At 51.2% G+C, this 13,306-nt stretch overlaps 2 protein-coding genes across 7 annotated transcripts in view; both read left to right on the plus strand.

Annotated features, from left to right (window-relative positions):
- HHLA2 (HERV-H LTR-associating 2) overlaps nt 1-13,306 on the plus strand; it is a 790,111-nt gene that overhangs the window by 470,866 nt on the left and 305,939 nt on the right. The gene's annotated exons all lie outside the window — the stretch shown is intronic.
- The window catches only part of BBX (BBX high mobility group box domain containing), a 221,797-nt gene that overhangs the window by 115,639 nt on the left and 92,852 nt on the right, over nt 1-13,306 (plus strand). For all 6 annotated transcript variants that reach the window (XM_050957572.1, XM_050957583.1, XM_050957590.1 and 3 more), the window contains one exon: nt 11,065-11,132. In XM_050957572.1, coding sequence (XP_050813529.1) covers nt 11,065-11,132 — 68 coding nt within the window. The remainder of the gene's footprint in view (nt 1-11,064; nt 11,133-13,306) is intronic.

Below are 13,306 nucleotides of genomic sequence, written 5' to 3' on the forward strand. Positions count from 1 at the left end.
TTGTCCTCTTCCTTTTCCTGGGAGGTCCAGGGTACCATTGATAATCTCCCCTTCGACGGTGACAGACTGTTTGCCTCCCACAAATGACGTACTCCACTCCATGAAGAATTCCAGGGCAACTCTCCGGTCTCTAGGAATTCAAACCCCTACAACCAGAAGGCGACAATATAGATATCAGCCTTACCAGCGACCACGCTACCCTGCGTTCACCCAGCAATACCATAGATCTCACGAGCAACAACAATAACAGCAACGCCAGAGACCCAGATACCAACGCCACCGTCCAACCTCCTTGGCAGCGTCTCAACCTCCTCTGACCAATAGCAAATTTGAAGCCTTGGTTGAGGGTATAGAAAACAATATTCCCACTTCAGCGCTTACACCACCTGCCCCTATTTTTGGTCATCAGTTGTGCCCTTTCTTCCATCAATGGCAAAATATTACCACCGACAAGTGAGCTTTAGAGGTCGTCACAGTTGACTGACTATTCCATCCTTTTCTTCTCCCCGCCTCCCACCCACCCTCCTCATTGCTGTTCAGGGACCTCTCTCATGATCAACTGCTCCTCCAAGAAGTACGTCATCTCCTTCAGTTGAGGACAGTGGAAATCGTGCCCAAACAACACAGAGAGAAAAGAAGTAATGGGAATAGAAACCTAACAGAAAAGAAAACTGGGGGATTCCAACTGATCCTCGACCTCAGGTGGTTAAACAAATTTATCAAAAAGCAAAATTTCAAAATGATTACCCTCACCACCATAATCCCAGCACAAGAGCAGAGTGATTGGTTTTCAGCCCTCAACCTACAGGATGCCTATTTTCATGTGACTATTCACCCATCCCACAGACGTTTTCTTCATTTTACCCTTGGTTCTACACATTTTCAATACAGAGTGTTGCTCTTTGGCCTATCTACTGCCTCCTGAGTTTTCTCCAAACTCCTAGCTGTGGTTACTGCCCACCTCAGGAAACGAGGTTATAATATTTCCTTACCTCGACATTTGTCTCCTCAAAGCCTCAACACTCGACGAAGCTCTTTGATCCATGCGGCTTACCATCGCTTGCTTCCTTTCCCTTGGCCTACAAAGAAAGAAAAACAAATCCACTTTATCTCCTACCCAACAACTGGAGTTCATAGGAGCACGCCTCGATTCCAGAATGGGAATAGCGTCTCTCCCACTCTATCGTTTCAACACCCTAAAACTCCTGGTTACAAAACTTTGCAACAGTCCCCAGGTCACTGCACGAGACTGCTTGCAACTATTAGGCCACGTGGCCTTGTGTACTTTTGTGGTCAAAAATGCATGCCTATACATGAGGTGCTTCCAAGCTTGGTTGGCCACAGTTTGCAGATCGAATGGTGGCTGCTGGCCAGGAGCCCAGCTCTGAAGGCAGAGCCGCTGCCAGCAGCAGTGCAGAAGTATGAATGGCATGGAATGGTATTGCCACTCTAACTTCTGTGCTGCTGCCTGCAGAACTTGGCCCTCAGTCAGCAGTGGCCACTCTCCATCTGTCCAGCTCTGAAGGCAGTGTAGAAGTAAGGGTGGTAATACTGTGACACCCTCCCACCACCACTAAAATAACTTTATAACCCCTTGCAACTTGCCTTTGGGTCAGGGCCCCAAGTCTGAGAAACGCTGGTCTCTCCTGTGAAATCTATATAGTATAGGGTAAAAGCACACAAAAGACCACATTTCACGGGAGGGCAGACCAGATTTCACGGTCCATGACACGTTTTTCAGCTGTGAATTTGGTAGTGCCCTACTTACAGGGCATAAGGCAAAGCTTAAATGCATTCAGTAGGCAGACATTCTGTACAGTGTCTCTCTTACATGAACATTTCTTGCAGTGTTCTGTCTTTTTATAATCCAGTAGTAATGAAATCCATCATTTGCAAACAAAGTGATACTCATGTTGTTAGCTTTAGCAAGAAACAAAGCTATAGTTAAGGTCACAAATCCACTTCCAGTATACCATTATACATTTAATATTCTTTCTTCTTCGAGTGATTGCTCACATCCATTCCAGTTAGGTGTGTGCGCCGCGCGTGCACGTTCGTCGGAAACTTTTTACTCTAGCAACTCCAGTGGGCCGGCAGGTCGCCCCCTGGAGTGGCGCCGCCATGGCGCTCGATATATACCCTTGCCGGCCCTCCCGCTCCTCAGTTCCTTCTTACCGCCGTGTCGGTCGTTGGAACTGTGGAGCGCGGCATAGCTGTCCTCCACGTCCCTAGCTCTCCTTGTTAACTACCGTTATTATTACAGTTGTTAGTTAGGTCGTTAAGTATAGTTAGTTAATTAGTTGTAGTGTAAATAGTATTGTATATAGTTGTTCGCCGGTCTGGGCTGTAGCCCTTCCCGGCACCGGGCTCATGCCTGGTTCGCCGGGCTTTAAGCAGTGTGCGGCCTGTAAAAAGCCTATGCCAACCAGCGACCCCCACGACGCGTGTCTGAAGTGCCTGGGGGAATCGCACAGGTCGGACAAGTGCCGCATTTGCAAGGCTTTTAAGCCAAGGACAAAGAAGGAGAGAGACCAGAGACTCAGGACTCTCCTAATGGAGGCGGCACTTGACCCAACAGCTTCACAGGCCGTGATCTCGACGCCGGCACCGGATCGCACCGGCACCGGAAAGACTCCCCGGCACCGACCTTCCCCGGCACCGGGTGCAGAAGCGAGACCGTCTACGTCTGCTACTCCAGCCAGGCAGACCCGAGTGGCGCGCCCGGCATCGACATCGGCCGCGGCGCTACCGGCACCGTCGACTCCGGGCCTGGTGGGTCCGTCGAGTCCGGTAGCGCCAAGCTCCCCCTTAAGATCTGGGGTTGAGCTATTGGTCCCATCCACTCTGGAGACCTTCGCCTCGGCACGGGACCTTATCGCCCTGACTGAGTCTACTCAGCCGCCACCCCCGGTACCTCCGGTACCTCCGGTGCGGGTAGCATCTAGGGGCAAGCCAATGATGACAGCACCGTCTCGGGACTCACGCTTGCGATCGAGGTCCCGACGCCACGGTCGCTCGAGATCCCGCCGCCGCTCGCAGTCCCGGCACCGCTCCCCTCGGCGGTACCGGTCGCACTCGCGGCACCGATCGACCTCCAGACGGTCGCGGTCTGACTCCAGCCGTCGTTACCGGCACCGTGACTCTAGGAGCCAGTCTCGCCGTCACTCACCGCGCCGGTCGACCTCCCGGCACCGAGCTGGTGGCAGGTCCCGGTCCCGGTCGACCTCCCAGCACCACGCCGGTGGCAGGTCCTGGTCCCGATCCCGGCACCGAAGCAGCGGCCGGTACCGATCCAGATCCCGGCACCGAGACAGAACCCGGTCCCGATCCCGGCACCGCTATGACTCCCGGTACCGATCCCCGGCACCGAGAAGATCTTCGGTGCCGAGCCACGCAGACGCTCATCAGCCGCGGTCGGCCCCGCCGTGGCCTTCTAGACAGCCGTCGGTGTCGTCGCAAGCGGACAGCGTGTATGCACTGGGCACCGACAGGCAGGCGGCATTGTTTCAAGACCCTCCGCAACAGGACCAGGGTCCGCAGCAGTGGGGGTTTTGGACACCCTGGGCATACCATCAAGCCCAGGGCCCCCAACAGCTTCCTGCTAGGCCTGCAACGGCGGAGCACAGGGTGCCAGAGGCTTCGTTGTCTCGCCCCCCTCCCTCCCCTGATGGAGAGGAAGGATCGAAGCAGCAAGACCCTGGTCTTGCTCCTGAGACAGAGGCGAGAGCTGAGGGGGACCCCTCACTGGACACTTTCTTGCCAGGGGTCTCCTCATCCTCCTCCCCCGACGAAGCAGTGGCTGGCACTTCCTCCAGTAGCCCTCCTCCGCTGGATCTCAGGGCGCACCAAGACCTCCTTAGGCGAGTAGCACAGAATCTGAGCTTGCAAGCCGAGGAGGTCTCTGAGATCGAGGACCCCATCGTCACCATCCTCTCATCTGATGCTCCCACCAGGGTCGCCCTACCCTTCATTCGGACGATCCAGGCCAACGCCAATACAATCTGGCAGTCACCGGCCTCCATCCCCCCTGCGGCGAGGGGCCTCGAGAGGAAGTACATGGCCCCCTCCAAGGGCTACGAGTACCTCCACGTCCACCCGACACCGTGTTCCCTGGTGGTGCAGTCGGTGAACGAGAGGGAGCGCCACGGACAGGAAGCTCCAGCCCCCAAATCCAAGGAGGCCAGGCGTATGGACCTCCTCGGCCGCAAGGTCTATTCGGCTGGGGCCCTTCAGCTCAGGGTTTCAAACCAGCAAGCCCTGCTCAGCAGATATGCCTTTAACTCGTGGGTGGCAGCGGACAAATTCAAAGAGCTGCTGCCACAGGAGGCCCGCCAAGAGTTTGCGGCCATTCTGGACGAGGGCAAGAAGGTTGCACGAACCTCGTTGCAGGCTTCTTTGGACGCTGCAGACTCGGCTGCCCGCACCCTCGCCTCGGGGGTAACGATGCGCCGTATCTCCTGGCTTCAGGTCTCTGGCCTTCCACCGGAGCTCCAATACACCATCCAGGACCTCCCGTTCGAAGGCCAGGGCCTGTTTTCAGAAAAGACAGACCCCAGACTCAAAAGTCTCAAAGACAATCGGGTCATTATGCGCTCCCTCGGGATGCATACGCCGGGAACGCAGCGCAGACCCTTCCGGCCACAGCAGCAACAGCAGCGCAGGCCATACCCCCAGTTCCGCCAACGGCAGGACCTCAATAGGCGCCGTGGCAGGAATGGAAGGCGTAGACATTCGGGGAACCACGGGGGGCAGAATCAAAGCTCCTCTAAGCCCCCGCCTGGGCCCAAGCCTTCGTTTTGAAGGTGCGCCCGAGGGCGTAGTAACAGTTTTCCCCACGGATCCTTCCCCCCCGTTTTCCAACCGCCTTTCGTTTTTCCTCCCAGCGTGGACCCAAATAACATCGGACCGCTGGGTCTTACGCACGGTGCAGACGGGATACCGCCTGCAGTTTATATCATTTCCTCCCTCCTGCCCCCCTTCCTTGTCCCTCTTCAGGGACCCCTCTCACGAGCAATTCCTTCGACAGGAGGTACAGGCGCTCCTCAACAAAGGAGCTATAGAGGCGGTTCCGGAAAACGAGAAAGGCAAGGGGTTTTATTCCCGCTACTTTCTGATCCCCAAGGCCAAGGGAGGCCTCAGGCCTATCCTCGACCTGCGAGAGCTCAACAAATACCTAGTGAAGTTGAAGTTCCGCATGGTATCCCTGGGGACCATTATCCCATCCCTGGATCCGGGAGACTGGTACGCTGCCCTCGACATGCAGGACGCTTATTTTCACATTGCCATTTGGCCACACCACAGACGTTTCCTTCGATTCGTGGTGGGCCGCCTTCACTACCAATTTGCAGTCCTCCCATTTGGCCTTTCTACGGCCCCAAGGGTATTCACAAAATGCATGGCCGTCGTTGTGGCACATCTTCGGCGCAGTCGTATCCACGTGTTCCCTTACCTAGGCGATTGGTTAATTCGGGGCATGTCGGAACTACAGGTTTGCAGCCACGTCCGCAGGATCACCGGCCTGTTTGCTACCTTGGGCCTCATGATCAACGTAGACAAGTCCACCCTGCTCCCCACGCAGAGGGTGGAGTTCATCGGGGCCGTCCTGGACTCCACCGTGGCCAGGGCTCTTCTGCCGTTACCGAGGTTCCAGGCGTTGTCGGCGATCGTTCAGCGATTGCGGGCAGCCCCCTTAACATCAATACGGACATGTCTAACCCTGTTAGGTCACATGGCAGCATGCACATTTGTGACCGGTTATGCTCGGCTCCGCATGAGGCCCCTCCAGTTGTGGCTCATCGCACATTACCGGCCGGCAAGGCAACCACTAGACATGCTGATCACAATCCCCCAGGGGGTGTTAGATTCTCTCGGCTGGTGGCTAGACCAGTCCGTAGTGTGTGCGGGGCTCCCTTTCCACCCACCCCAGCCTTCGGTGTCCCTAACGACGGATGCCTCAGATCTCGGCTGGGGGGCCCACCTGGGATCCCTGAGAACACAGGGCCTGTGGTCCCCGCAGGAGGTGAAGCTACACATCAACATGCGGGAGTTGAGAGCGGTCCGCCTTGCTTGTCAAACGTTCTGTCACCAGCTTCGGGGTCGTTGTGTCGCGGTGTTTACCGACAACACGACGACCATGTACTATATCAACAAGCAGGGCGGCACCAGATCCTCTCCCCTATGTCACAAGGCGATGCGACTCTGGGACTTTTGTGTAGCCCACTCCATTCACCTCACGGCTTCCTTCCTCCCCGGAGTACGGAACACGCTGGCGGACCGCCTGAGCAGATCCTTCCTCTCACACGAGTGGTCCCTTCGCCCGGACGTCGCCCTCTCAATCTTCCAGAGGTGGGGTTATCCCCGTGTGGACCCCTTCGCGTCCGGGGGGAACAGGAAATGCCAGGCGTTCTGCTCCTTTCAGGGCAGGGAGCCCGGGTCTATAGCGGATGCCTTCCTTATTCCGTGGACGACCCACTTGTACTACGCGTTTCCCCCGTTCCCACTGGTCCACAGGGTCCTTCTGAAGGTGCGCAGGGACAGGGCTCGCGTGATCATGGTAGCCCCGGCGTGGCCCAGGCAACATTGGTACCCCATGTTGCTGGACCTGGCCATAGCCGACCCAGTTCCCCTGCCCCTTCACCCAGACCTGATCACCCAGGAACACGGGTCTCTCTGTCACCCGGACCTGCAGTCGCTGCACCTAGCGGCGTGGTTCCTGCGTGGCTGACCAGTTCTGAACTGCGCTGCTCCACCCCGGTACGGGAGGTACTCTTGGGCAGCAGGAAGCCTTCCACTAGAGCGACATACTCGGCTAAGTGGAAGCGTTTCTCCTGTTGGTGCGTGGAGAAAGATCTCCGCCCTACGGAAGTTTCGGTGGCCAATATTTTAGACTATATTTGGTCCCTCAAACAGCAGGGCCTGGCGATATCGTCTTTGCGGGTCCACCTGGCAGCTATCTCCACCTTTCACCCGGGTGGGGATGGCCGCTCCATTTTTTCTCACCCGACGGTGACTAGATTCCTGAAGGGGCTGGAACGTTTGTACCCTAACGTCCGACTCCCTGCTCCAACCTGGGATCTTAACCTGGTGTTGTCTCGGCTCATGGGGCCCCCCTTTGAGCAGTTAGCTACTTGCTCCCTACTCTATCTCTCTTGGAAGACTGCCTTTCTAGTAGCTATCACCTCAGCTAGACGGGTGTCGGAGCTCCGGGCTCTAGTGGTAGACCCCCCGTATACAGTCTTCCATAAAGATAAGGTGCAGCTGAGGCCACACCCTGCCTTTCTCCCCAAGGTGGTCTCAGCCTTCCACATCAACCAAGAGATATTCCTCCCGGTTTTTTTCCCGAAACCTCACTCTTCAGGCAGGGAGCAACAGCTCCACTCGCTTGATGTCCGTAGGGCTCTCGCGTTCTATGTGGAGAGGACCAAGCCGTTACGCAAATCCCCCCAGCTTTTCGTGGCAGTAGCGGACCGCATGAAGGGGCTTCCCATCTCCTCGTAGAGGTTATCCTCATGGGTAACGTCCTGTATCAGGACCTGCTATGAGCTGGCCCACGTTCCTACGGGCCGTGTGACTGCGCATTCTACCAGGGCGCAGGCATCGTCGCTGGCTTTCCTCGCCCGTGTGCCCATCCAGGAAATCTGTCGTGCAGCGACCTGGTCATCGGTCCACACCTTTGCTTCCCACTACGCCCTGGTCCAGCAGTCAAGAGACGACGCGGCCTTTGGATCTGCAGTGCTCCATGCCGCGACTTCTCACTCCGACCCCACCGCCTAGGTATGGCTTGGGATTCACCTAACTGGAATGGATGTGAGCAATCACTCGAAGAAGAAAAGACGGTTACTCACCTTTGTAACTGTTGTTCTTCGAGATGTGTTGCTCACATCCATTCCACACCCGCTCTCCTTCCCCACTGTCGGAGTAGCCGGCAAGAAGGAACTGAGGAGCGGGTGGGCCGGCAAGGGTATATATCGAGCGCCATGGCGGCGCCACTCCAGGGGGCGACCTGCCGGCCCTCTGGAGTTGCTAGGGTAAAAAGTTTCCGACGAACGTGCACGCGCGGCGCGCACACCTAACTGGAATGGATGTGAGCAACACATCTCGAAGAACAACAGTTACAAAGGTGAGTAACCGTCTTTTTCTGAATAAGCCGATGATGAGAGAGATATCGCTTCTTTATTATTGTTGAATACCTGTAAATAATTTTAAAATAACATTTACTATTTTAAACTATTTATCTTTCTTAGTTTGTTCTTGGAGCCCTAAGTAACAGTTAAGCACAAGAGGATATAAACATAATGCAGTGTGTTATCACATAAATCTTATTTTTCCCTTTTGTTATTTTACTTTGAAATCTGAAACCTTAGTAGCAGCATTTTTGTCATCATCAAAAGCAGCTTTCCAACCTCCAGCTCTCTGCTTCAGCTGCAGCACAACTATTCGTTAGTTGCTTAAGCACTAAATTAAACTCTCACTTTCCACTAAGCTGTCATTTTTTCTCCTTTTGATTTTTATTTTTAAATACATGGTTTTAGTATCTGTTGCAACTACAGTAACACATTAAAATAAAACCCTTAATCTTCTCCTATAATTAAGAAGGTGCTCATTTAAAGGGAAGAGAAACAAGACCTTCTTTTGGAAAAGGGAATGCTTGGAAATGGGGAAAGGGTTTGGACCAGGCTATCACGCACATCGTCATTCCATATTTGAAGGATGCTGTTCCCCCTCCATCTGCTGAATTGCCCCATTCCTTTGCTTTGATGTCCCCCGACGGGAAGGACAAGAACTGCTGCCTGTCAGTTGGATTACTCTTGGAAGAGTTGGATTACTCTTCTGGTGAGGAGGGCTTTTAGAACTGGATAGCTTGGCCTGACAAGACAATACTTCTGTCATGTGACTGATTGCCCCTTCCCTCCCCTCCCTACCTTCTGCCTCCGGAGTTTTTCCATCCACTGCTTTTCACAAATCCTGCACCAAGCCAATGTATTTCCTCTTTGAGGATTATTTTATCTTTCTTCTCACTACTAATAAGACTTTAAACCCATATTTGGCCTCATTAAGGTTTATTTTTTTGCCCCATGAGAAGTGAAATGGGAAACTGGAAAAAGGCTTCTCCCGGTGCTCATTGTATTAAGGCAGAAAATTAATTCTGCATCAACATAGTGCCTGGAGTGACTCACTCTGGCATCAGGCAGTGTTCTTCAGTTATTGAGAGTCAGCTTCTCCCTCTTCACCCACCAACTCCAGTGGGTGACCTGGGGCAAATTTCTTAGCTTCTCTGAGCCTCTGTTTGCTCATCTATAAAAGCAGTATAAAAATACTTAACCCTGTGAATGTAACCATTAAAGTTTAGAGAGGAAAAATGGTTGTGTGATTAAGACAATGGATGAGAACTTACGAGATGTGGGCTTGATTCCCAGATCTGCCACAGACAGCTTGTGTGACCTTGGGAAAATAACAGAATCTCTCCATGCCTCAGGGTATGTCTACAGTGCATTGTAGCCTAAGGTCTGTGAACTTGGTGTTTTCAAGCCATTGTTTGAGCATCTATACTGCATTGTAGGTCTGGACTTAAAATTGCTAGACCCAGAACTCAAACAGCCATGCTGATGCGTCAGTACTGCACTATGCAGACCACCTGACTTGGGTCTCTAACTTGACCTCTGTCCACACTGCAGAATGTCAGGGCTTAAATCTAATACATAGCAGGACTCGGGCTCTCTCCCACTCCCCCTACGATGGTCCTAGGACCCAGGTCCTGAGTACTTGCTGACCTGAGTCAGGCTGATTTTGATTTGTGTGTGAATGGAAGGGGGGCTTGGGCTCAAACCTGAATCAGAACCTGGGCTCAGTGTAGAGTGTAGACCTGGGGTCGGCAACCTTTCAGAAGTGGTGTGCTGAGTCCTCATTTATTCACTCTAATTTTAGGTTTCATGTGCCAGTAATACATTTTAACGTTTTTATAAGGTCTCTTTCTATAAGTCTATAATATATAACTAAATTATTGTTGTATGTAAAGTAAATAAGGTTTTTAAAATATTTAAGAAGCTTCATTTAAAATTAAATTAAAATGCAGAGCCCCCCAGACTGATGGCCAGGATCCGGGCAGTGTGAGTGCCACTGAAAATCAGCTTGCGTGTGTGCCATAGGTTGCCTACCCCTGGTATAGACATACCTCATCTGAAAAATAAGGATAATTGTTTTCTCCCTCTCCCACTTGGTCGGTCTTGTGAGATCCTTAGGCACAAATTGTCTTACTATGCATCTGTACAGCACCTAGCATACCAGGGCCCTGATCTTCAATGGAGCCTACTGGCACTACTCTAATATCAATCATTAGTAATAATAGTAAAAAATGCTAGTATTGTGAGTACACAGTGTCACTGTTGATTGCAGTGTCAACACCAGGCATTATTTATTTGTTAAGATTACTTTAACTCTACCTAATATTGTATTGGCTGGGTGACATATGGGCAGGTTGCCCAACCAAATGCTGGTGCTTTACTGGTGCTGTGGATAAACAGAGGGCTAAGTTCTCCAGCGCTGTCAGCCTGGCATGCTTGAACACTAAATTCAGCTCTAGTTTAAAAATAAGTAAAAAGCAAACATGCTTCCCTTTTGTTAAAAGGAAGCTTCATCTCTGATGCGGTCCCTCCTCTTTCCTTGTTCTGTAGCTGAGGGAGGGTTACTCCCCCAGTCTGAGCTTCCAGTTCCATTGTAAATATTTGTGATATTAGCGTTGTTATGTGTATGTTTGGTATGAGATCATCACACTTGCTGTTTTAAAGATACCCATCACTGTAGTGCTTGGAACCTGTGGCAGTAAAATTGTAATGCCACACAAAGGGGAGTTAAGCACACAAATCCAATCAAATCCCTCAAACAACTTTGAATGTCTGTCCCAGAGGATATGTAGAAATGGTTATTTGTGATTCTCTTGGGCTGGCTTTGTGGCATCTTGCTTTGGAGCATTTGTGACAAGTAGGCTTTTGAGGTTTTTCAATGCACACAGTAAGTTCTTTCAGCTTGCAGATGAATCACCTTAATATTTGTTTTACTCTTGAACAGATCCTACGCAGATGGGAGGCCTAAGTATGCTGCTTTTAGCAGGGGAACATGCCCTGACTGCACAAGAAGTAAGTAACTATCTCTCTTCCCCGTCCCCAACCAATCAGTTAGCAGGAGTGCTTAAGAGGAATATTTGTAGTTATTATTATATTAATATAGTATACATCTTAGCCAACATTTAATGGCACCCATGTTTGAGCAGCCGACTCTCCTCAAAGCAATGAACACATGTTAGGCCTAATTTTGGTGTGTTTCTCTACTGGGGCAATATAATTCCACTGATTGACTTCAATGATATGAGACCCCTTATATCTCCCCATTAAGATATTATTGTTGTTGTCAAAAACAGAAGTACTGGAATGGAATGATTCTGTTAGACAGTAGATTGCAAGCTCTTCAGGGAAGGGACCATCTTGGCCTGCCTGTTTGTACAGGAGTCCAGGAGAGCTGGCTGTATTTTAAAGAATCCTTATTGAGGTTGCAGTAACAAACCATCCCAATGTGTAGAAAGAATAGTGAATATGGCAGGTGACCAGCTTGGCTTAACAGTGAAATCCTTGCTGATCTTAAACACAAAAAAGAAGCTTACAAGAAGTGGAAGAATGGACAGATAACCAGGGAGGAGTATAAAAATATTGCTCAGGCATGCAGGAGTGAAATCAGGAAGGCCAAATCTCACTTGGAGTTGCAGCTTGCAAGAGATGTTAAGAGTAACAAGAAGGGTTTCTTCAGGTATGTTAGCAACAAGAAGAAGGTCAAGGAAAGAGTGGGCTGAGGTAACCTAGTGACAGAGGATGTAGAAAAAGCTAATGTACTTAATGCTTTTTTTGCCTCTGTCTTCACAAACAAGGTCAGCTCCCAGACTACTGCACTGGGCAGCACAGCATGGGGAGGAGGTGGTGACCAGCCCTCCATGGAGAAAGAAGTGGTTCAGGACTATTTAGAAAAGCTGGACAAGCACAAGTCCATGGGGCCGGGTGCACTGCATCCGAGGGTGCTAAAGGAGTTGGCGGATGTGATTGCAGAGCCATTTGCCATTATCTTTGAAAACTCATGGTGGTCAGGGGAGGTCCCAGATGAGTGGGAAAAGGCTGTAATGCCCATCTTTAAAAAAGGGAAGGAGGAGGATCCAGGGAGCTACAGGCCAGTCTAAGGGCAAGCCATGCCTGACTAACGTAATTGCCTTCTACGATGAGATAACTGGCTCTGTGAATGAGGGGAAAGCAGTGGACGTGTTATTCCTTGACTTTAGCAAAGTTTTCGATATGTTCTCTCACAGTATTCTTGCCAGCAAGTTAAAGAAGTATGGGCTGGATGAATGGACTATAAGGTGGCTAGAAAGCTGGCTAGATTATCAGGCTCAACGGGTAGTGATCAATGGCTCCATGTCTAGTTGGCAGCTGGTATCAAGCAGAGTGCCCCAAGGGTCGCATCTGGTTCTGGTTTTGTTCAGTATCTTCATTAATGATCTGGAAGATGGCGTGGACTGCACCCTGAGCAAGTTTGCAGATGACACTAAACTGGGAGGAGTGGTAGATACACTGGAGGATAGGGACAGGATACAGAGGGACCTAGACAAATTAGAGGATTGGGACAAAAGAAACCTGATGAGGTTCAACAAGGACAAGTGCAGAGTCCTGCACTTAGGACGGAAGAATCCCATGCACTGCTACAGACTAGGGACTGAGTGGCTAGGCAGCAATTCTGCAGAAAAGGACCTAGGGGTTACAGTGAATGAGAAGCTGGATATGAGTCGACAGTGTGCCCTTGTTGCCAAGAAGACTAATGGCATTTTGGGTTGTATAAGTAGGAGCATTGTCAGCTGATCGAGGCATGTGATCATTCCCCTCTATTTATTTGGCATTGGTGAGGCCTCATCTGGAGTACTGTGTCTAGTTTTGGGCCCCACACAACAAGAAGGATGTTGAAAAATTTTAAAGTGTCCAGCGGAGGGCAACAAAAATTATTAGAGGGCTGGAGCACAAGACTTATGAAGAGAGGTTGAGGGAACTGGGATTATTTAGTCTGCAGAAGAGAAGAATAGGGGGAGGGGAATTTGATAACTGCTTTCAACTACCTGAAAGGGAGTTCCAAAGGGAATGGATCTAGACTGTTCTCAGTGGTACCAGATGACAGAACAAGGAGTAATGGTCTCAAGTTGCAGTGGGGGAGGTTTAGGCTATATATTAGGCAAAACTTTTTCACTGGAGGGGTGGTGAAGCACTGGAATGGGTTACCTAGG

Source organism: Gopherus flavomarginatus, chromosome 1, assembly GCF_025201925.1.
Source record: "Gopherus flavomarginatus isolate rGopFla2 chromosome 1, rGopFla2.mat.asm, whole genome shotgun sequence".
Classification (NCBI taxonomy): domain Eukaryota; kingdom Metazoa; phylum Chordata; order Testudines; family Testudinidae; genus Gopherus; species Gopherus flavomarginatus.